We start from the raw sequence: 26,145 nt of genomic DNA, 5'->3' as shown, positions 1-26,145 counted from the left end.
TTTCCTAATCCTATAGAACAAGGAAATATGCTTTTCTTATTCCCATCTATCTTTTTTAATTAATCGATTGTTATTTTCCTTCAATTTTACACAGTTGAACATTAACAAATTGGCCTCAAAACAGATGATCATGCACCAGTATAGTGGCTATTAGAATAATTTTGCATCCATAAGATATGGAATTATTAAAATATGCCCATCAGACTCATGACCTTGCTGAATATCTAACCTCTAACACTCAAGCTGTCTGTGATAATAAAGTACATATTAAGAATTCTCCAGAACTGTTGCTCTGGGCAACAATCAGTGTACTAAAGAGAAGCAATGATATCTCTGTACTAAAGAGAAGCCAAAAAGAAAAGGGATCAAAGAACAATTACTACTAGACAGGAAAATTATCAGTTTAGAGTGACAACTATATCAAGAATAGCACTCTTCTACTACCATTCTTAAAAATCGAGTAGTTATCAGAAACATATTTAGATTCTTTAGTAATTAAAAAAAAATCTACCTAGCTGACACTACGTATTGGATTGATTATATTAATGAAAGACTACACCTGGTCATTTAGTAACCAGATTGGTCTGCATTATACAGGATGTCAGACTAGATTAGCAGTTCTCAAAATGTGGGTCGGGACCCCAAAGTGAGTTGCAACCCTGTTTTAATGGGATCACCAGGGTTGCCATTAGACTTGCTGGGGCCAAAGTCGAAGCCCGAGCCCCACCGCCTGAGGGCTTCAGCCCTGGGTGGCAGGGCTCAGGTTATAGGCACTCTGCCTGGGTCTGAAGCTCTTGAGCTTTGGCTTTGGCCCCCCTTCCCGGGGTGGCGGGACTTGAGCGGGCTCAAGTTTTGGTCCCCGCTCCTGGGGTCATGTAGTAATTTTTGTTATCAGAAGGGGGTCACGGTGCAATGAAATTTGAGAACCCCTGGACTAGATGATCTAATGATCTCTTCTCACCTTAAAATCTATGAATTATTGAAGTCATTATACAAATATATAGTACCTATCGGTAAATATGATGAAAGCAGAGCAAAGAGACTCTACTGAAATTATGAATACTATATTAAATGTACATAAATAGGCCACAATGCATATTAAATGGTACTTCTGATCTGAAGGGTACTTCTGTTTAAAAAAAGCAACTTAGAAGCAGAACACACCAATGGTAGTGAGGAGAATAATTATATGGCTTCCAAAAGAACAAGTTCCCCAGAAGAGTCAGAATGAACAGCAAGCCTTTCTCAAACTGCAACACTTGAGAACCATTTTAAAAAGTACAGGATGGGAGATATTTATCTGAATAGATCTATCCATCTATCTAAAGTACATATATGGACCCCATTATTGCAGTATCTGAATGACTCACAATCTTTAATGAATTTATCCTCACCAAACCCCAGTATTATGGAAGTACCATAATTCCCATTTTACATATGAGACACGGAGGCACAAAGAGAATAAATGACTAGTTAAAGTCACACAGGAAATCTGTGGAATGTATATGGAAATTGTTTACAGTTTACATTGATGGGTCAGGAATTAATGTATACAAATAGGTACTGCTACTATATTTGTTGGAAGGAATGTAAAATAGTAAAGGTTTCCTCCTTAAATATACATTCAGCTTTCAAGAAGTGTATTTTTGCTTTTGTTTCCATTTTGGTTTGCATAGTTTTATTTTTAGTGACTTTAGGACTTAGTTAATAATTCGACAGTAAATGTATTTGCAGGTGGTGAAGACAAAGGTTATACATAACTCCCTTATTTGTATGGTCTGGTTGTCATTAGAAAGTTTCATGAGAATTCCTAAATCCATAAGAATCACACTTTCCATGACTGGAGGATGATGCCACAGTGTGTGCAGGAGAAGCTGCTTGCACCTGGTCTTTTATCTGATTCCCCACATCAACTCAGCAATTTATTGTTTGTTTTGTTGCAAATAGTGGGGAGAAGAAGAAACAGGGTTAGCATCTAGACTCGCTCTCTCTGTCACAGAACTCAGAACCCAGGAGGACGGGTCCTACGGTGGCTTTTACATCTGCCCAATTCTGGGCTGCTGCTGGTGGTTAAAGTAGACCCCAACATAAATTATGCTGCCCATCAGGGTTGTCTAAGCTATTACAGGCTGTCCCCACCTGCTGCCTGCCCCTGCTTGTCCCCACCCCGCAACACTGATAGGAAGCAGTGCTGCCCAGAATCTGTACAGTGCTACTTGCTGTGACCCCACCCTGACACATTCCCCCTTCCTGCAAAACCCCTCTTATGCTGGGAATCCTCAAAAAACAGCCGACTGTTTTCCTCAGTTCCTGTACCAGGGAAATTCGCCCATCAGCTGGATCCAGGGTTTTAAGAGCACCTTTATATCACTCTGGCCTCTTCACACTGCACAGAGAAGTGCTCAGTATCTCATTCTTAGCTGTCCTGGTGATGGTCCAACTCTTTCAGAAACTGGGAGCTCAAAATAAGAAAGTGTCAGCAGTTCATACTAGTGCATGATCTCACATATTTCTGCCAACATGCTGAGAGAGGCTAAATGCCTTGATATACACTGGGGTCGGCTTAGGGTAACCAGATGTCCCTATATTGCAGGGACCATCCCGATATTAGGGGCTTTGTCTTATGTAAACAACCTATTACCCCTGTCCCCGTTACTTCCCCACACTTACTATCTGATCACTCTCGGTGGGTTGCTGGGGGAGATGAGCACTCACATGATTATAGGGAGAATCTCATAACAGTATTGGAGGTCAGGAAGGAACATTTTCCTGTAGCGCACTTACTAGTTTCCTTTCCTTTCCACCTTCCCCCTGGAGCACACTGAAATGGGGATCCCTGGGTGAGGACATGGGTGTCCATGAGTGGGGAGGGCACATTGTTTACACATGGCCTGGAAGGAGACATTAAGAGCTGTATGCTAGAAGCTGTTGTTAGAATAAAGTCACTGAAATACTGTACTTGGGTCCACATTGCCTGGGACATTCATTATTAACTTCACTTGATAGATAGGAGTCTCTTGTTCTAACAGTTGATCGTCTTGGCCTCCTTTCTTAAATCTTAGACTCAGGTCAGGAAACAGCTGTGCTAAGGCCCTTAAGGAATGAGGGGCTTATGTACAGGTCTCATGTACAGATCCCCGCACAAAAGTATATCTTCCATCTCAACATTGGTATGGTTTGGGAGTTGTGTCCTGTGTGCTTCATCCTACCATTGTTGAAAATAATCTGATAGGTATCCTTGTGGCTATTGGCTTTTAGGACTACATGCATGACTAGCTGTTGGGCATAACTGAAGCTTGAGACATTTCAATAAGATTGCAACCTAGATCTTTAATCCATTTACCAGAATCTTGTGTTTTATTTCTGTATCCCTTCAAATGGCATCAGCAAACATCGTCTATTTAAAAACAAAACAACTAGAGACCACACTGATTGTGTAGGACAATCTGGATTTTCTATCTGTAAATAATTTACTCGGTATGACTTCTGAGAACACTGAGAAATTGATTAGTCCAAGTCCTATTACAGATGAATAAATTAATAGGAACGACTAATTGTAAAGTTACCAGTATTTGATTTAGTTCAGATTTTCTGCACAGACTTGTATATCAAACCTTGGTCAGAATATAGACTAAAGACCCACCAACATTTAATTTATACATTGAAATATTTAATTGCACATAACTGAAAATCTCCTTCATATACAATACCTTTCAGACATATGTCTCTGAAAACCTACCCTATCACCTGCATATATCTGCAAGCAATAGAAATCATTGCTTGTTTTTACTAATCCTCTAATAGTCTTAAATCAGGAATTAGTTTAACACATTAAAAAGTTAATTATGAAGCACTGTTCACATTAAATAACTACAAGGAATATATAGATCAAGCATTCAATTCACTATGCCCTACGATTTGTTCCTCGTTTCTCAACTGGGAAAATTATAGTTTGTATTGTGCATTTCATGAGATACATCATTCATGCTACATCAAATACAATAGATATCCTTATCCTCATTCATGTTCTATTTTGTTAAATTAAATTTTTGATTATAACTTTCACTTTAATGTATTCAGTATTTAATTTCACAATATTAATAAATGTTGAGAATACATTTTCCTTTACCTTGTTTCCAATGGCTTTTTTTGGTGGGAAGTTAAAGGTCCTTACTTGTTGGTATTTATTTTGTAGCTTGTGATGCAAGCTTCTGAATTCTGCATATCTTCGATAAACATTCCATTCATCATCTTTTATTCTGATATATACCTGCAAGCATAGACAAGAAAAGATCAATTTTAAAGGCAATCATTACATTCATTTTGTCTCTCTTTGTTAAAAGTACTGTTTGTCAATTACCTTCACCTTTATGACATAACACTCTCAGTAGTTTTAGGACTATTTACCTACAACTACATCTGACTGCAAACAGTCATCAGGTGTAGCTATGTTTATTCAACAGGTCATTAATCTAATTCCCTTTTATTGGATTCAATGGTGACATACATTAACTTGCTCATTATTACAAGACGTGGCTGTAATTTTGTGGTAAGATAGCTATTAATGCTTTCTGTTGCCAGCAGGTTTACTGACCAGTGCACAAAGAAAAAATTAATCTGATATAATTTACACTTATTTCTGTACATTTAATAGTTTTCCAACTTCACAAATGAATTTCTCATCATAATTCTTATGTCACAAACTGTATTTACTCATCACAGTTATGCTAAAGCAAAACACATCCTTCATGAATGAATAAGTTTTTTTAAGAAGTCAAAACAGATTATAAAATCCCGGAGTATAAACTACTGAAATCTTATTGTTTGAAAAATAGAAGCAGTTTTATCTCCCCCGACCCCCCTTTTTATTTTTGCACAGGACGTGTAGTATAATTTCACATAATGGATGTTTTTGCCACGGCTCAATTACTTTCATGAGGGTACTACCAATAATGTGCTAAATGTTCCCCTCTCTGAGGGAAAACCCATAGAAAAGGAAAACATGCTCACAAAACTCTGAGAATTAATTAATGGCTCTGGAACTATGCTCTCTATTGGGAAAAGGGGCTTTAACCTTATGGAGGAGAGGCATTACTCTGAAACCCAGAAACTCCACAATGAACTCAGGACTCATGACTGAGGGCATTTGGGACTAGTGTTCTCTTTGGTATGACTTCTTGTTTTCCTACCCACAGCAACCTAATGCCTTTAGGAGCTATGTTTCCACTGGTTCCCCCTGCAGCATCTGTGCCCTATCCTTCCCACCCCAAACTTTCTAATATTAATGACTTGTGCAGTTTATATAATGTGCTAGGGCAGATTAGAACTGATGAGGCAAAACTGCCATATTTCCTCAACAGCATTTTTTAAGGCGTTTCCAGATCACTGAGATGATCATCATCTGAAAAAAGTAGTGCTAATGGTCATCAGAGACACAATGATCAAAAAGAAAAAGGAGGAAACAGGAATAAGCAAGAAAAAAGCCAAAGCAAAAATATTAGAACTCAGGAGACTAAAATTAAATATCCAAATCCACATCAAGATACCTGTATAATTGGCCTGATTTTCAACAGTACTGAGGATCTAATTATTTTATTTAGGTGCTAACTTTAGATACCAACATTTAAACATTTCATGGCAATTTTTAAAAGTATTACTTTTAGAGAAGATAATCACTTTTACAGAAACAGTGAAAAAGTCAAGAGATGAATATAGACTTTACAAAACTATTTAGCATTGTATTTCATACATGGTGCCATGGACTCCTAAAGGAAACAAGGTTCCCAACCCCAAACCTGCCATGACTATAATCAGATAATGGACAAACAGCTACCACACAAATAGTATTTGAGTTACTATGGTATTTCCCTATACATAGTACAGGCAATAATCACAGTATTGTGTGATAACTTGTTGAACGTTAGCTTGTAATGGTTACCATTGTACATCACTTCACTTGCTCTTCATGATTATAATGATAGATTCTGCTGGAGAAAGCAAATATGATAGTCTCAAAGTTGAGAATGCCAGAGCTGTTGAGTTTGGTCTACTTAGCTTATATACGAACACACAAAACTACAGGCAATTGTATTTGGCAATAGGAATTCAGGTATTACAGTGATGGGGCTCTAAAAATAGGTAGACCACATGGCCAAGTATTTAAAGAGCAATACAAATTTTAAAATAATAGCTAGTGAAATAGCTCTGCTAACTAGATTTAATAGGGAATTAAGATAACGTGACTGATTCATTAACATTTTAAAAGACTATCAGTGGAAAGAATTCAGCACACTTGTAAATGAAGAGAATTTGGAAGAAGAGAGGGTAAGTGATTACAAACAGCCATGTTGAGTATGTTGCTGGTGGCTGACAATAATGCAAGGGTACTGGATTTCATATTAAGTGATAGAAAACCAAGGGATTTAGACCCCAATTCAACAAGATACTTAACAAGATTACTTGTCCCTAAGTACGTGAGGTAGTTCCACTGAAATCAATGACGCTAAGCATATGTTTAAACTATCTTACTGAATTAATAAAAACTAGATGATTCTAAGACATAATATATAATTCAGGCACAATATATTAGAAATCTTAATGTAAAAGAAATTAGATTTAAATGAAGGATATCAATGCCAGTGGTAGGAAACATTTCCATATGTGCAAACATTTGATGCATTGTGGTAAGAACTGCATTTTTAAATACTTTTTATCCCCTCAGCTCTTTCTCCACCTTTCTTTAATCACTATGTTTAAAATATATTACTTTGGCATAGATGACTATTATTCAGAATTTTTCAGGCTTCTTATAAAACAAAGTATACCTAAATTATTTTAATGTAGTTATTTAATATGGAATTCCTATTTTTACTACTCAAGTACAGAGAAAATTGTAATTTGGTGAATCATGCAATTCTATGTTACCTAGTAAGGTGTAACCTGTAGTTAAGTAATTAAGGAGTCTAATACACTGTAACTGAATATTTTAAAGACTGAAAAAATCGATTCATTTATTATATACATCATTAAAGATTTTACTTCCTGTTCTTTGAAGAACACAGATATTGAATTTTCTTTGAGATTGTAAGGTATGAAGAACTGACACTAAGAGCCCTGTGTCATATTGAATTTATTGACAATCATATAATAGTGTTTGAAAGGCAAATTAAAGTTCCTGCTTTAATACAAGCATTTACAGCTTTATTATCTTAACAGAGAATACTATTCAGAAGCCAAGATATTTCAAGACCATTAATCTCAGCTCACTTGGGAAATCAAAGAAAATAAGGCCTAAATGTTAAAAAGATTGGTTAAGCTCGTTTTAGTTTAGTGCCCATAAGGCATGCAGATGGCTACTGTTAGGCAAATGCATTACAAAACGTGAGTATAAAAGGATGGAGAACAAAATGTCTCTGTAGTTGATTTACTACTATACATCACTAAATCAAGCAGCCTGGTACACGCTGGGTTGAAATCTTGACCCTACTGAAGTAAATGGGAGTTTTGCCATTGACCTCAGTGAGGGCTGGATTTTACCACCGGCCCTTAATTACGAATTCAGCCTAATTTCTGGCTACTAAATAAGCAACAACCCTAAAACAGATGCTATGATAACATCGACAGGCACCTTGAGGAACAGGGGACCTCATATTGTGCCAGCGGAGTAGGAAAGGTCTTCAATATCATGAAATAATCTATCAAAAATGAATACTCTATATAACAGAAACTAGAACAAGTTATTTGAACCAAATTTTTAAAAAATAAACAAATGGTCAGTTCTCAATAACCTTCATATAGCAAATATAAGCCATAAATATCAATATCTTGCCAAGAATCCTATTCCTTTTCTAGTCTCTACTCATGCCTCTCCCAATCCACTTTCCCAATTTATTAAGAATTCATTACTGTGGCATGTACGCACCAGACAAGCACCTCTTTGAAGTAGAAACATTTTAACTATATTTAACAGATGGGGAAGCTGAGACAAAAAGAAAGAATAAGTGATTTGCCCAGGAAGCCTGTGGCAAATTTGAAACCAGATCTCTGAATTCCCAGTTCAGCGGCCCTTCCTATCTTAGCAGAACTTTGATCAGACCAACAGGAGAATGGCAACTCCTTGTGGTCCTGGTCAGAGGAAGCATTATGCTACAGGAATGATATAATTCAGAGATACCAGAGAGAATAAACAAGAAAAATCCAGATACCAATTCTAACATTAACACTGATTTTTTATAAAGCATTTTTTTCACTATAATCCATTGTTCTAGATCGTAGACCAAAGTCATATATAATTTGACCCTGTTAGTCTCTAAACATTTAGTTTTATTAAAATAGGAAAGAAAATGATTGCCCAAACAAAGCAAGGTCCTACACTTGACTTGATGGTATTTCTCTCTGCTTGGATGTAACATGATAACTTTTGAATGCTGCATCCGATCAATTCCAAATTGCAAGGAATGTTCTAAGCATCAATGGGCAGAACAATGTTGATTATGGTCAAAGTCAGTCCCTGCCATCTGGCTAGCAGACCCATCAGCTTCCACCAGCTACGTAATAGTCTATAGATCAAAAGAAATGCATGAGGGCATTAGCATCTTCCAGCATAACTTTACTCCCCATCTCAGCTCTGCCCATTGTCCCAGAAGAGCTCTGTAAGCTTGAAAGCTTGTGTCTTTCTGCAACAGATGTTGGCCTAATAAAACATATTATTTCACCCACCTTATCTCCTGATTGTCCCAATACAGTTTAAAATGCTGACACCCTCAATACTTATCTCCCAGATGGAAAGAAAAGACATACAAATTTGGGTGAAGTATAGGGAGAGGGGGTACACAGAGCTCCTGGAATGGGAGACCCTGGTACAGGGGAAGAAGGGCATACAGAATCCCTGCATGATGTAGAGAGATGGAGGGGGGTTGTGCTTGGAATCCTTGAAATAGAGAGAGATGGGAGGGTGACAAACAGAGAGCTTACGATGGGGAAATGTAGGAATGCAAGAAGTCCCTTGTGTGCACCATGCACTTGACCTATACAAATAACAAAGTATGCCACCCTCTAGTTAATTACTCAGCATTCTCTCATTGACATTGTTCAAATTCATGTCTGTTCTTGTGCCAAAAACGAACTATAATGCTACAATTTAACAATGACATGTAATATCTTCCTCTTCTGATCTAACAAATAAATAAATAAAAAGATAAACGTAACTTAAAATTGTGTTTTAGAATGCTTAAAAACTCTAAGGCTTATTCATTGGTCAATTTAAAAATCAATTCCAAGACCCTCTGTATTCCAGGTCACACTGGTTTTCTGACAGATGTTCCTTTTTCCTCCGATAATCAGTTTCCTCAACTAACTCCATTAAATAATTTTAAATTAAAAATCCCCTTACACATTCAGTCAGAATCTCTCCAAGAATGGTTATTTAATTGGAGAGCAAGGATTTTTGAACATTCTATCATCTGTCTATCAAATAAAAAGTTAGCACTTTTGTCTGTAGTATAGAAGTATTTTCCATCAACACTATCTCATGCAAAGGCTGATTGGCAGCCACCCTTTGTGGCCATGATATTACACATTTGAAAGACAGATTCTAATTAATACACACTAAGAATTAATCTACAATCTTCTAATCTCAAAGAGCACAGAAGCCCTGAAGATTTGAAGAGAAGTGACTAAAATAATTGTTGTTGTTGTAATCCTGTTTTGCAGACAGCCAGGTGGTGATATATCTACAGTATTTTTAGAGCCATATTGAAAGTATTGTGATAATATTGTCATAATAAAGTGGACCAGTTCATGGCCTTTAATTCTGCTTCTATGAGTCCTGATATTCCTTCAGTAAGAGTGCCATGGACAGGCATGATGGGTCTGCCTGAGTTACCTTGTTGGTGTATTTTAGGAAGCATGTAGAAGGTCCTTGGAATGGGTATGTGGGGGATGAGGTTGTATAGTTTCTCTTGGAGTTGTTTGGGGAAGGATTTGATTATATCCCTAAATTCCTGGGAGAATTGTGGTGTGAGGTCTTTGAGTTCTTGGTGTAGGTGCTGTCAGAGAGATGTCGGTTGGCCACATTGACATACTCATCATGGCTGAGGACTAGGATGATGTTCTCTTTGTCTGCTGATTTGATCACCATCTGCTGGTTGGATTTCATGGACTAGACACCTGTCCTCTTGGTGGTGGAGATCGTGGTAGATGTGATGCCTGTTAAGGATTCCACGGTTGATTTTTTTCCCTGAAGCTATCAATTTAATGATCAAGAGTGTGGTTTCGTCTACTGTGGCATGTCTGATTAGATTATTCTTTTTTCTTATGATTGTCAGTGGAGACATGGTAGTTGCGGGTGGTGTCACCTCTGTTGTGAAATAATTCTTTGATGCAGAATCAGTGAAAGAATTCTTCTGGTTCTCCACATAGTTAGTATGGTATCAGGTTCTGTGGTGGGGAAGCTGTTCAGTTCCTGGGAGAGTACAGATAATTCAGCACTGATATTAAGTAGTCTTGATAAGTTGATGATACTGGAGCGTTATGGATCCTGGTGTCATGGTTTCTCCTGGAGGTGACATTCTCTGTACATTGTGAAGCTGGTTTCACCTTTTTGTTTTTGTGCTGGGTGGCTATGATATTTTTGGAAGGTTTCTTGCATGAGCTTTAGGTAGGTTTCCTGATTTTTTTTTCCTTCCAGTGTGTGGGAGCATGTGATGATTTCTTGTTTCTTATGCATAAGTAGTAATTTATTTGTGAGCAGCCTGTCTATTATGCAAGCCAAAAAACTTCTAGTTTCCCTACCATAACCTGGTGTGAATTTGTCTAATTAAAATATAACCATTAAAATCATGATTGCTACTACTGTTATATAATTGCAACGAATCTTATACAAAATATAACTCATGTTTAGAAAGGGTTAAACAGCTTGCAGGCTAACTAACCCAAAGCCTATCTTTAAAGGCATGTTAGAAATGTTAATTAGGGCCATTGCATGCTTTGAAATGCAAACCTATGTTGTTAGAAGTTAGAGGTAATAGTAATTGTGTGCATCTTAGGGCTTGTCTACACTACCAAATTTTGTTGACAAAACTTATGTAGACACCCAAAAGTCGACAAAACAAAAATTGACAAAGGGTGTTCACACATGCTCCCTCTGTTGACAGATCGTGTCCACACTGGGGGCACCATCATTGACAGTGTGAGGAATGCACTGAGGGTACGTATCCCACAGTGCATTTTTAAAATGTATGAATTAAAAATGTACCCTCTCTCAGCAGAGTTGTTTTTAGCAGGTGCAATGAAGGTGAGAAAAGTAAATTTGAACTAAATGCTGCATGGCTGGGAATTCGTACTCTTCAAGTCAGCTGACTGGCCCCTATCTGTCCTCCTTACAAACATAACATTTCTTTCCATCCTCCAAAAATATCCCATAGCAGCACTAGAGGCCAGCTTTGTGACTGGGATAGGAGCCAAAGACATAGACCTCCATCCAGCCTAGGCCCTCCACCTGCTCCTGTCTGCCTGAGGCCTTTGTTAGCCATTGTTCAAGAGAGTAACACATTGGGATAATTTTGCTATTAGTTAACAGGTTTGCTATTAGTTAACAGGGGAATTTATACTGTAATTTTTTCCCAGCATTCTCTTCAACTACAAACATATCATGTGTGTCTTGCTATGTTTTTCCCCACAGGTGTCATGGTGTAACATGCTGCTGGGGACCAGAGCTGCAAGTCACCTTTCTGCCTCAGCTAAAGTGAGCTTTGCTGGAGATTAGATGGTGTGACAGCTCCCAGCCACACTGGCCTGTCTTCCTTACCAAAAACCTCCAAGTCTCTCCCAGCCCAAACCTTGCCTAGCAGGTAACAATCAGTGAACTTCAGCCCCCGAGCACCTCAGAAAGGTTTCTCTGCAATGTGCAGCACCTATCACTGAACATTTGTACAAGATACTAAGTTTACTGCTCTTTTAAAGAGTCAGTACAATAAAGTTTATTAACTGGGGTAAACACACACTTCCCTTCAAACACAGCACTGAGTTGTTTCATAATAAAAATAAAACAAAGTTTATTAACACCAGGACATAGAAGGAATTAAACCTAGAAATTGTTACAAACAAACAAAAATAAAAAAACTTTGTGATGGCTAAGACCTACATTAACAAGCTACAGTCTTTGTTCAAGATAGTTTCCTATGTAAACTTTCTTTCCCAGCAATAGTTGGCTAACTCTTAGCCAGGATTCCCACAGAGTCCAGGTGTGGGTTTTCCTTGTCTCAACAGGTGAAGGATAATACAAGTATTTCTGTTTGCCCTTATATCTCAGTCTGGCTTTGTTTCAAGGGTGAAATCAATCCCCTGGGGTTCAGTCTCCTGTCGCTTATGGGGTGGGGGCCACTCCATCTCAATTAAGATGCCCCTTGGTGCGTCCCAATGTGATGATTCCTGCTGCAATTTTACAATGTCAGTGTTCTCTTCCTGCTTCCTCCAATACCAATGAATAGCCCAGTGAATTTGGCCACACCTGGTTTGAGGTGTTGGCCTCTTTCCTTTGTCTTGAGAAAAGACAGTTACCTTTTCTGTAACTGGTGTTTTTGAGATGTGTTGCTCATGTCCATTCCACAAGAGGTGTGCGTGCTCGCCACGTGCAACGGTGCCGGACGTTTTCCCCCAGCAGTACCCATAGGGGAGCGCCCCTAGCAACCCCTGGAGTGGCACCGCTGCCATAAAAATAAAGAGAAGGGCAGAATAAAGAGAATATATCTTTCTGTATACAGTTCTATAAAATCCCTCCTGGCCAGAGGCAAAACCCTTTAACTGTAAAGGGTTAAGAAGCTAAGATAACCTGGCTGGCACCTGACCCAAAATGACCAATGAGGGAACAAGACACTTTCAAAGCTGGGGGGGGACGGACAAAGGGTTCGTCTGTCTGTGCAATGCTTTTGCCGGGAACAGATCAGGAATGCAGCCTTACAACTCCTGTTAAGTTAGTAAGTAATCTAGCTAGAAATGCGTTAGATTTCCTTTTGTTTAACGGCTGGTAAAATAAGCTGTGCTGGATGGAATGTATATTCCTGTTTTTGTGTCTTTTTGTAACTTAAGGTTTTGCCTAGAGGGATTCTCTATGTTTTGAATCTGATTACCCTGTAAGGTATTTACCATCCTGATTTTACAGAGGTGATTCTTTTACCTTTTCTTTAATTAAAATTCTTCTTTTTAAGAACCTGATTCATTTTTCATTTTTTCTAAGATCCAAGAGTTTGGGTCTGTGTTCACTGTACAAATTGGTGAGGATTCTTATCAAGCCTTCCCCAGGAAAGGGGGTGTAGGGCTTGGGGGGATATTTTGGGGGAAGACGTCTCCAAGTAGGCTCTTTCCCTGTTCGTTGTTTAAAATGCTTGGTGGTGGCAGCATATGGTTCAAGGACAAGGCAAAGTTTGTACCTTGGGGAAGTTTTTAACCTAAGCTGGTAAGAATAAGCTTAGGGGGTCTTTCATGCAGGTCCCCACATCTGTACCCTAGAGTTCAGAGTGGGGAAGGAACCTTGACAGCCGTTATGGTGCGGTATAAGGGGTGTGGCGCGCTCCCCACAACCTCAGTTCCTTCTTGCCAGACAACTCTGACAGAGGTAATGTGGAATGGACATGAGCAACACATCTCAAAGAACACCAGTTACGGAAAAGGTAACTGTCTTTTCTTCTTCGAGTGATTACTCATGTGCATTCCACAATAGGTGATTCTAAGCTATATTTGTTGGAGGTGGGTAGGAGTTCAGAGACACTCAGGATGGAGTACAGCCCTGCCAAACCCAGTGTCCTCCATGGTTTGGGAGATGAACACATAATGCAAGGTTGGGGCGCAGACCAGGATTGCCATTGGGGGAGTTTTTTTTATAGTCCCTTGACTTTTTATAAGAGGGCTCATATCTAGAGTAGGTTGCCTGGGTGGGAGCCTGCTGCAGTTTAAACTTGGTCCTGGCCGGGGCTGGGACATAGAGGCCAAGGGTCTTTCGTGTGTGCAGGAATCTTTCAGGCTGTGCAACTTCACATATGTCTGTTCCGCAAACAGGGCCTTGCCATCGAACAGAAGTTCCTGTAAGGAGTTCTGAGCCTTGCTGGACAACCGAGACAGCAGGAGCCACGACACTCTCCTCATGGACACTGCAGAGGCCATAGACCTTTCAGCCATATCAGCTGTCTGAAAGGCCGCCCTGGCGGCAGCCGTACCCTCCTCCACCAGAGCCTTGAACTCTTTTTTTATCACGCTCTTGGAGGGAGTCCTCAAATTTGGGCAGAGAGCCCCACAAATTGAACTCATATCTACCCAGCACGACTGGGTGGTTTGCCACCCTCAGTTGGAAACTCAAGAACGAATAAACCTTTCTACTGAATAGATCTAGTCTCTTTGAGTCCTTATTCTTAGAAGTAGGGGCTGGTTGGGCTTGCCTCTCTCTATGGTTGATTGACTCAACCACTAGGGATTTGGAGGCAGGGTGGGTATACAGGTATTCATGCCCCTTGGAGGGCACGAAGTACTTCCATTCTGCCCTCTTAGAGATGTGGGGCAAGGAAGCCAGGGTTTGCCACAAGGCGTTCGAGATCTTTGCCACCCCTTCATGGAGTGGGAGAGCCATCCTGCTGGTGCCGAAATCGAGAGGATGTTGAAGATGGAGTCTGAGGGTTCCTCCACCTCCTCAGCTTGATGCCACCCTTTTCAACAGCTCTTGATGAGTTTTAGAGTCCTCCTGCGGGACAGGCGGAGGAGGGGCCGTGATCGCCTCATCCAGGAACCATGAGGATGGGGGTGCGGTACTCTGCGTCCCCACCGGTGCCACAGGTCCCACCACTCAGTCCCCCTCTGGGCGCGGGACCAGGGATGAACGCTTCACTGACTCCTTTCTGGGAGGTTGAGAAAGGGAGATCGATGGTCTCTCCAAGGTTCTGGCCACCAAGCGAGCACCACTGGGGGCTGCGTCGGAGGCCACAGAACCTATTGGTACCATGGCGCCGATCAAGGAGACTGGTGCCACTGTACCTGCTGTGGCACTGGTGGAGCAGGCTGCTCAGCCTGAGTATCCTGGCCCATTGACTGAGAACTGCAAATGGAGGCCGGGCTGGCATACGATCTACCGCTATGCTGGGACTAAAAGAAGCGGTGGTGTCGGGAACGGTGCTGACCGCGAGACCTTGATCCCGGCATGGAGGAGCGGGAGTACTGTCGGTAGTGGCTGCTCTGACAGGCGGATCCACGATGGCGAGGTGCCGGTGATTGATGCCTGGGGCTGAGGGAGCAGTGCTGCAACAGGGACCTCGAGCTAGACGAAGAACAGGAACGGCGTCAATGCCCGTACCGCAAAGGGCTATGGTAGCCTCTTGGAGACAAGGATCTCTGGTGCCGTCTGTCCCAGTCTTGATGGGGCACGCTCTCCTCGTGAGATCTACGTTCCCTCGAGGCGGAGCAGTGCCTGGAACCCCTGCAAGTCGGTACCCAGCCAGACAACCTGTTGGGGGTCAACGGGGACAAGCGCAGACTGCACACAGAGGGGTCGCTGAGCAGGGAACAGCATTGGGAACCTTCCCTAGACAGTGAATGGTACCGTCCAGGCGGCGACTGCGGGGATCTGAATGGCGGCTTGCCTCTGGACCAGGGAGCCAATGGCGGTGGTGCCCCCGGTACCAGCAGAGACAATGTCCTAGGCTGCCTGCAGGGCCTCCAGCATGGAGGGCACCCGAACATCCGGGGAGGTTGGCTCGGAGTGGACCAGGCTACTCCGCTCAACTTGAATCGGAGGCCAGGAGGCTGTCCAAGGGACACACCAAAAAGCAATGCCGTGGACTGGCTGGTGGAAGGCACCGAAGGGTAGCCACGCACCGATGACGCAGTGCTCAGTGCTGACTTGGAGCAACACAGCGGTGTCGGGATCAGGGCTGACTCCATCAAAATGGCTCAGAGCCGAATGTCCTGCTCCTTCTTGGTTCGAGGTTTGAAAGATATGCAAATCTTGCAGCAATCGCTGAGATGGGTTTCCCCCAGACAGCGTAAACAGTCTGCGTGCGGATCACTCACGGGCACTGGCCACTTGCAAGTGTTGCACGACTTAAAGCCCAGGGCACAGGGCACACCCTGACCCAGGCACACTAAGCTAACTCTAACTAAACTACTTTTAACTACAGGTACTAACTAACAGAGTCCAAGAGGAAAGCTACAGCAAAGTGGGAGCAGAACAGTTCTGACGCACCTTCACTGGCGGCAAGGAGGAACTGAGGGTGGGGGGAACGTGCAGTGCCCCTTATACCGTGCCACTCCAGAGGTCGCTGGGGCACTCCCCTATGGGTACTACTAGGGGAAAAACTTCCGGCATCGGTGCACGTGGCGAACACGCACACCTATTGTGGAATGCACATGAAGAAAACCTGTTTATCCACTCCCCCAACATGCTAGCTGTAAATACCTTTTAGGCTATGTCTACACTTCGCACCTTACAACAGCACACCTGTGCTGCTGCAGCTATGCTGTTGTAAGATACACAGCGTAGCTGCTCTTTGTTGCTGGGAGACAGCTCTCCTAGCAACTAAATAAAACCACTCCGAATAACGGACAGTAGCTTCATCACCAGGAGAGCTTCTCCCACAGACAAAGCGCTGTCCACATTGGTGCTTTTTGTCGTTAAAACTTTTGTTATTCAGGGGGGTGGTTTTTTCACAGCATAGACATAGCCTTAGGCGCAGTCTTTAAAGCATAATATAAGTATATAATATAAGTGAGTATCCATAATTCCACACACTTCATTGTCACATACATTTCACAATGATATTACTGATATTAATTTGATAGTTTTCAAATTATATCTTACAAGGCATATTTTGTTCAGATATCACTGCAGCACTGTAGGGGTGAACACAGAGGTGCCTAGGCACATACATGGATTCTGTGATTTTCATGTTTTTTAAAAATATGACTTTTGGCATTTTTATATTAGGTAGATATGATGGTAAAGACCAGAGCCTATTTTGCTAAGAACTTTAAGAGCTGCAAACCTTCCTTTCACCCACAGCTAGGCTAACAAAAAGCAGAAGCTCAATAACAATACAGCAATGATACAAAGATAACCAGTGAACACCAAATGATTTTAAGTCTTCCAAAGAAGAGGAGGCTCTCTCTTCCCTCCCCCTTTTTAAAAAAATTTTTTTTGGGAGGGGGGAGTTAAGTTTAAACTGATAAACTGAGTTCATACCTACCATGCTTATCTAAACTAAAGCACTGTTCCTAGTTATTTACAGTAAACTAGGGAAATACAAGTTACATAACATAAAAAATTTGAGGTATAAAACTATGTCTGAGACACACTGACATTTTTACTATATGTCCAAGATTTTTGTCTTTTTCACAATGATTACCCTGCAATATGCCATGATATAAATGCTGTAACAAACCATTCATTCTTTATTTGAAGTGACACACACATTATACAAAAACTAATCCAGTCTTAAAGTTATCATCTACTTGAGACAATCCTCCAGATTATAAATTCCAATTATTATTTTAACCCAATTACTAGAATAAAGACAGAACACGGAATCATGCTCATTGTGTAGTACAGAGCCTACTATGGTTTTGTGGCCTTCTGCTCAAGATGAAGTGAGCATACATTAACTAATATAATAATCAGACAAGAAGGATGATAAGGGTTAACTCATTTAGAAAAGTGGAGAAGCATGCATCCATTCATTTAAATGAGATACCCAAGTATGTACCGGAGAACAGGATTTGGCACTAATTATTCCTTGTGCTCTTGCCGCTCTACCTTGGTAAGTGACTAAAAAAAATCCATTATTCATAAACTTTGGTTCTAAGGATTTAGTTTCTTTTCTTTCATTCAGACTTATTGAGTGTTTTTGTCCAGCAATATATTTAATTTCTAACACTGCTGCTTTGGGGGCCAGTTACTGAGCTCCAGAAAGTTGGTTTATGCTAAGAAAGCAGCTGACTGAACCAGCTGAAATTGGCAAAGCTAGAGCAAGCAATCATCACTAGCCTGGGCAGAATTGCACTAGAGAAAGACTCCGGCTAGCAAAGTAGTGCTGAAATTAATCCTTGCTAATTTATTTTATGAAAGATCCAGTATCTGTAGTTGGAATATTAAATATTGAAACTGTGGCTGCAAGAAGGCATTTCTTTATGGTTTATTTTAAATATTACCACAACTAAAATGGCTCATGACTGTTAATGTTTTCTGATATCAGTCCTCACATTAGTATACTACAGTTTGAACTCACTCTTTGACAGAATAGCAACTCCAGCCAACTCCTGGTGAGTTATAGGAGACCAAATCTGTTTTAAATGTCTAAACACGCAGAGAGAAAAATAAACAAAATAAAACCAATACCAACCTTCTGAACTTTATGGGTTGCATAGCAATTTGTTTGTAAAATATAAACTTGATTGAGCAATACAAAAGGACAATATAAAATAGAGCATTCTTTTCAAGTAATAAAGTTACATTAATATGAAAGTGAAAAAATGAGTTCATCTACAAACTTGGCATTTCACTCAGCAAGGTGAATTCACCACCATTAAGATCTCCTATGTCATCAAATACCACCACTTCCTCAAAAACGGAAAGCAGATATCAGTTTTATGGATTCAAAGCTGATGATGATTTTAAATTCTCTGATATTTTGGTTCAATAATCTCAAACAATTAACCTAAGGAATACTTTGAGAAGAGTAATCCAACCACTCATCAGGATTTCATTTTAATGTAATAAAGTATATACCTTTCAGTAGTCTATAATGTATACACAGCCACGAGTACACTTTCTATTGCATCTCCTAGACATTTAATCTAAAAAGGGGTCTACTGCCAAACTGTTTAAGAATAAGAAACCTTTTTCTTTGCTTTAATTGTTATTCCTCACTGCTCATTATATATCATGTCTTCTTTCAGTATGTGTTTATACTAATTTTGTAAATTTTAAAATACTGGATATTTCTGGTATACGTAATGTAGATTCAACTGCAGCCAATAAGCCCTTTCTTATACCATCTGAGAAGTCAATGAAGGTTTAATGTTAGCTTTTTGTATATGACAGCATAATAAAACCTTGTTATAAAAGAAATAGTTTAAGGTGTTGATATAGAGAAAATTACTCTCTGTTTCTCAGTTTATTGGCACCGATGAGTTTTCAGAACTTGCTGTGGTGAAGTCAGAGAGTACTTTAATTTACCATTTGGATGGAAGCTGCAAAACCAGATTATCTTCATTAAATTGGAGTATACCCCTCTGTTCTCCTTCCTTTACAGTATGCTTTTTTCAGATGATGAACTATGTATATTTCACAATCTATTTAGGAAGCTTTTATCAAAGTGATTTGAACACCAAGAATAAATACAAGAAACAAAGGTATATACCCATAGCAGAAGTACATAAGAAGAAGAAAGCAGATGCATTTTCAGACTTGCCTGGAGGACAATGGGATTCTGTTAGGAATATAAATCCAAGGTGAATTCTCTAAAGTTAGCCCCAAAGTGTCACAAATAAACACAGATGCAAATTATATTTTGACACAGCTGCAAGACTGCATTTATGGTTGCTAAGTTTCCTCTTTGAAAATCACCCAATTTAAGAATTCCTGCAGTAATAGTTTTAGAGTAATGAAAAACAAACAGAACAATGGAACATTTCAGCTGGGATATGAGCAGCTTTGTGTGTTTCTTTCCAATGTACACTTAGCAGAGACATATTCGTAATTACAAGGAACAAACTTTTAACAGTACTATATTTTACTTGCATAGACACCACACACACATCATAATGCATTTAATGCATATGCAATTTGAATTATATATTTTAATTTATAATCAACTTTTTAATGTATAATAGAAATAATAAAAATAAGGAGTACATAGCATCAAATACAGCCAGGGAGTGCATAAGCCACAAGAGCGCCATCATCATTCCACCAATTAGAGGTGAACTGGTAGTAAAAATGCCAAACTTTTTATGGGTATTGTCCTAAAACTCTGAACACTGATTACTTGAGGCCATATGGCCAAATCATGAAGTCATTCAGGAAGAACTTCTACTGCAGTCATTGGGACTTCATAAAGACTGCAGAACGAAGCCTATAATCTTCTATGGTATGATTACAAGAAGAAGGGAGCATTTGGGTTTCTCCCACACAAGTCTTTCTCCCTTGGCTGGATCCATATTAAAAAACAAAACAAAACACTCCTGTAATCACCATATGAAACTTAAGGTGTCACTTAGACGGTAAGCTAGATAACACATTTATATAGTGAATAGATCCTCAGAATGTATACAATAAATATTACTCTCTTACCTAATGGCATTTTTATTAAAGATAATGTTATGTGTATGATGATTTTTTTATTGATTTTTCATAAAGGAAGAGACAATAAAAAGTACAAAAAGGTAAATGACTTACAATCTTATATAGGTTCATGAAGATAGATTGCCACCTGCTTGTGTTACTAACTATTCGAGAGAGTACAGGATCAAAATTTATCTTCACTAGTTTGTTATGTGCATGCAGACTGATTATGAAGAAATTTTGTACTTTCTTTATCATCTCCTTATTTTCTTCCTGACTAACAGTTGGGTGACATAACTTTTTTGCTGTTATTTGTTTCATTTTACAGACTTGCACCTATTTCTATGAATAGACACATTGTTTGTTTTTAGAAAAGCAAGACTAAAATTGCAATGGAAGAATGTCTTGCAAGACAAAATATAGGCAAAACAGCAGTGTGCCTTCCCTGTTCAGAACATTTCAGACGCTCAGAACATTAATGACAGGTTTCAGAGTAGCAGCCATATTAGTCTGTGTCCTCAAAAAGAAAAGGAGTACTTGTGGCACCTCTGAGGTGCCACAAGTACTCCTTTTCTTTTTTCAGAACATTAAGGTATCTTACCTCCCAGTCTGTACATGGGATATTTGTTACCTATTGTGCCTTCCAGTCAGTACAAAATCTCTACTACAATGACATTACTGAAAATACAGTAAGCAAAAGAAATTTTCCAATATTACATACAAGAATGTGTAAACAAATCATTGTCAACTTTAGATTATGATTACCATCTATTTTCGTAAGTTCTTTAAAAATTCAATTTTGTTTTTTCCATCATTATATACAGATTAATATTCCTGTATTCAGAAAAAAATTGTAAAAAGAAAAAAGTTGAACACACGTAGGTAAACACCACCTTTAGAAGGACTTGTCTTATGTTCTTAAGCATGGGAAAGGGGAAAAGTACAAAAGCTAGCGAGGGACAATGGATTTGCACTCATGTCTTGATTTTTTTGTTTTTATAATATGCTGTCTTTCTGATTGCTCTCTGTACTTCCCCTCTAGCTATTCTAAAGCTTCTCTGTCCTATCCTCATGCTGCTCTGACACATACTCAGCTCTCACTAGGACAGCTCTGAGATGCTCACTCTGTTACTTAATGCACCCTCAGGCCACTCTCATCTTCCATCTCAGAAAGCCATGAGCCATGTTTTTCTCTCAAGCTGTTCTGGGACACTTTCTCCTCCATTCATCCTGAATTCTTCTGGGTTGGTATCTCTGATATCACTACAAGACTCTATGATTCTCTCTCCCTCTAACTCCTCTTAGTGTCATGATACTACTAAAATGTTCTTAGAAAAGAAACAACTAAGGGGGATACAATAAAGGTCTATAAAATCATTAATGATATGGAGAAAGTGACTAGGAAGTGTTATTTATCCCTTCACATAAGGCAAGAATTATGGGGAGCCCCATAAAATTAATACACAGCCGTTTAAAAAAAAAAAGGAAGCACACAGTCAAATTGTGGAATTCATTGCCATGTGATGTTGTGAAGGCCAAAAGTATAACTGGGCTAAAAAAAAAAAATCAGATCCTCATGGAGGGATAGCTCCATCAATGGCTATAGCCAAGATGATCAGGAATGCACCCATGCTCCAGGTCTTCCTAAACCTCCAACTGCCAGAAGATGGGATTGGATGACAGGGTATCACTTGAAAATTCCCTGTTCTGTTCATTCCCTCTGCAGCACCTGGCACAGGTCGCTGTCAGAAGACAGGATACTGGGCTTGATGGACCATTGGTCTGATCTAATATGGCTATTCTTATGTTTACCTGACTATCCTCCTCCACTCCTTCAGCCTGAGCAACAGCAGAGCTGATTTGAATGGTGGAATATTGCAGCCCCTCTCCTTACCATACCATTCAGCTTTAAAAGCACTTTGAGTCAGAATACATTGAAAAATACACCTTTGGAGGGAAGGGGTAAGAGGAGAGGAATGATGGGCCATGTTTTAATCAAACAATGAAATGAAAAATATTGTGAGAATGGAAACTAATCCATCTTAATCAGCAAGGCTGTTGACAGGCACGTGGATGAGAACAGGAAGTTATGAGAGGATGACAAGTATGTTTCTTGATAATAATCTCTTGAGGGGGGTTCCCTGTTTACAAGTGTAAGCAGAGTCAGGATGAGCTCCACCCTGACATCTGGTGGTGAGGTGTGGCAAGTTGTGGAAAAGAACTTCAGGGGCTGATCTCATTTGCATAGGCATACCCACCCCGCCTAGAATGAGGCCATAGCTGCCCAAATGGTCACTTTGGCTGCTGTGGGATCCCCAGTGTCTCTGTTATTGGGGCAGGAAGAATAAATTGTTATTACCCTGATTATGGGAATCAAGAAACTGTACTTGGCCTTTTGTTATGATGGAGGGACTCACCATCAACTAAGCAGCACTCGCTAGGCAAGGGACATGGGTTCCAAAACCCAGTGAATAGAGAGAGGCTGGGGACAGGTATTGATACTTGGTGGCATGGGCCCCCTAGTGAGGGCATTGCATGCTAATTGCACTTCCTCCTCTCTCCACTGTGGAATATCAGAGCTAATTTTGATTCCATTAGGAGTCTAGTTACAAGCTGCTGGGCTGAATTCACTTTGGGCTAACGGTGCACCAGCACTGAGGCTCCCCTACTACAAGCTGAAATCACAAAAGAGCTAAACTTACTAAGAGCTGAAATCCCTGAGTGTTGTGTTAAGTAGTGGGAGAGCCTGAAGATATATTGTGGAGCAGTTTGCGGGACGGTTGGAGCGGCTTGTGGATGGGCTGGTGGAGCAGTTCATGGGACGGCGGGAGCTGCCTGTGGGATGCTAAGCGGCGTGGAGCAGTTCGTGGGGCGGCTGGTGGAGCGGAGCGGCTTGTGGAGCGGATCGGAGCTGCGGGGCAGTCAGCTTCAGATCATGTAAGGTGCCCCTTACCTCTTCCCTCCGCCCCTCTCTACTTAGGTTGGGAGGTAAAACTCTGCAGATAAACTTTCGAACTCTGGGGCTGCCCTGACCAGGGACAGAGACTTTTAGGTTGTTGGACTTTTGGGACTTTGGGTTGCTTGACTCAAGAACCAAAGGGAAAGGACACGTCCCAATTTGCTTGGGGTGGGTATTTTTTGCTCATGGGTTGTGTTATGAATCCTGTTGGTGGTGTTTCCCCAACATAATGCCACATTGTTTCTCTCTGTTATTAAAAGGCTTTTTGCTACACTCAGACTCTGTGCTTGCGAGAGGGGAAGTATTGCCTCTTGGAGGCGCCCAGCGGGGGTGGTGTACATTTGTCCCACTGGGTGGGGGCTCGAGCTGGTTTTGCATTGTGTTATTGGAATGGAACCCCTAGATACTGAACCCGGCTCTTGTTGCTGCCAGCTCTGATGGGCAGAAGGGTTACACAAGGTAGTAACAGTATGCTGGGCAGATAAGTACATTGGCCTTCAACCTTATATTATGTAGCTCAGAAATGGTTACTACTTTGTAAAAGAAGAAGATTTATGGAATACTAGATTCGTTAACTTAAGAGTCACTTGTTTGGTAACTACAGCAATGAAAAGCATGACAAATATTAAATTTACTCTAGAGTTTGTAGCAAAGTGAAATCTGGATTCAAACTGTATGTCTGCAATAATTATATACTCTAGCTGAGAAGTATAACAGGGAAAATAATTTTACTGCAATCATCTTGTTGTTACATGACTATGAAAAGAGGCCACAGGTAACTATCACTATAAAAGGTATAATGTGAATACAAAAAAATTAAAAAAATATTTACATGGCTTTTTACATGTGTGTGAACCATGAATACATTAAGCAAGGAATGGTTTTGTTGTGGCAAAACATCAGACAGCGGATCTCCTGGATATGGGATTTATAACATAGTTTTGCAGTGAGAAGCACAGATTATGTACAACAGACATCAGATATAGTCTTATCTGTCTAACTATAGAACAAAATCCACTTAAGATGCCCATGGAATTGTGCCAGATCAGCATTACATCAACCATAGCCCTAACTTGGACACAAGGACCTAAAATTCAAGTTAATTTATGTTTAAAATATGAGAGCTCCATGGGCTCCCTAAACTCTCTGTAGTATGGTCTTCTCCAAATGTGGTTAGCTCTTTCAATGGTGACCAGTCCAAATGGCAGCTCCAGAATCTTCTGCTAACAATCTACAGTATTTGAACACTGTGATTTTATGCACATTCCTAACAAAGCCTGTTGAAAACTATCACGAACCTTATAAGAAGGGGCGGCAGGTTTGTATAATTTTCGGTGGTGCTCAGAACGGATCCAAGTCCCGACTCCCCGTGCCCCACCTGCCTAAGACTCTGGGAGGTAGTTTGGGTGCAGGAGGGGGCTTGGGTTGCAGGCTCTGGGAGAAAGTTTGGGTGCAGGAGGGGTGTAGGCTCTGGAAGGGAGTATGGGTGCTGGGTGAGGGCTCTGGGCTGGGACAGGGGGTTGGGGTGCAGGGCATGGGGCTGGGCCAGGGATGAGGAGTTTGAGGTGCAGCAAGCAGGCTGTCCCAGGGCTGGGGTGAGGAGCCAGAGAGGAGGACTCCCCCCAGCCTTCTCCCAACTGGTAGCTGCGAGCTCCCATTGGGGAACCTCTCCAGCCCAAAACTCAGTCAAGCCTCCCCAGGCTGCTGCTTAGGAGGTCCAGCCAGGATAAGCCCCACCCCCAGAGTTGCCTGCCGGGGTGAGGGCTGCACTTCCTCCCTCCACGGGTGCAGCAGCTGACTCAGCCTGCCCCCGGCGCCGCTCCCTTGTAGCCAGCCATGGCAGCAGCTGGCAAGTGAGTGCAGCGCAGAGCTGCAGGGGGCAGCCACCCGCTGTCCAGGGCAGGCAAGGATGCTTGTGGGAGGGACACGCAGAGGCAGAGCCAGGGGAGAGACCTGGGCCCGAACATTGGTGGAGCCGGGCCCCCCAGGCCCTGAATTTGCTGGAGCCCGGGCACCACAGGCCCATACAACTCGCCACCCCTGCTTATAAGTAACTCCAAGCCCACAAATTCTTGTCCTTGCCCAAAATAAATCATGGGGAAATTAAAGATCCCTATATATTTACAACCAGAAGGAACCATTATGGTAACCTAAGCTAACCTTCTACATAACAGAGGCCAGAGAATATCACTCAGTAATTCTAGCATCAACCCTACAATTTCTTGGTCGAACTAGAATATATCTTTTTAGAAAGCCATCCAACTGCTGATTTTAAATCTGAAGCCTTCAAGTGACTGAATATGTACTGCACCACATAATAAATTGTTCCAGTGATTAATTACTCTCTTTGTTAAAAATATGCACCTAATTTGTCTAGTTTCAGTTTCCAACCACTGGATCTTGTTTAGCTTTTGTCTGCCAGATTAAAGAGCTCCCTATGATCAGAAATCTTCTCGCCATTTAGGGACTGACAGAGCACGATTAAGTCATCTCTTAACCTTCTCTTTCATAAGGTCAGTAGACTGAGTTTCTTGAATGCCTTTCTGTAAATCAGGTTTTCCAGACTCAGAATCATTCCTGTAGCTCTTTTCCAAAAATCAGCTGGATATAGCATTCCTATAATGGTTTCACCAATATTGCATACAGAGGTAACATTAACTGCCTAATTCTAGTAGTTATTCTGATTTATACATTCAAGGATTGCATTAGCCCTTTATAACCACAGCATTGCACTGGTAGCTCATGTTCAGTTGGTCAACTACCATCACCCCTGTCCTCTCCAAAGTCACGGCTTTCCAGGATACAGCTACCCATCCTGTAAATGTGATATACATTATTTGTTCCTAGATATATGATCTGTCATTTGGAT

The 26,145-nt window shown here is 40.8% G+C and overlaps 1 protein-coding gene across 1 annotated transcript in view; it reads right to left on the bottom strand.

Annotated features, from left to right (window-relative positions):
* The window catches only part of SNX29 (sorting nexin 29), a 454,788-nt gene that overhangs the window by 113,528 nt on the left and 315,115 nt on the right, over positions 1–26,145 (bottom strand). Inside the window, 1 exon segment of the mRNA XM_073362374.2 lies at positions 4,130–4,270. Within this exon segment, the coding sequence (XP_073218475.1) occupies positions 4,130–4,270 (141 nt within the window).

The sequence above is a fragment of the Lepidochelys kempii genome, chromosome 10 (genome assembly GCF_965140285.1).
Source record: "Lepidochelys kempii isolate rLepKem1 chromosome 10, rLepKem1.hap1, whole genome shotgun sequence".
Classification (NCBI taxonomy): Eukaryota; Metazoa; Chordata; order Testudines; family Cheloniidae; genus Lepidochelys; species Lepidochelys kempii.
This window is presented reverse-complemented; position numbering and strand designations above follow the sequence as displayed.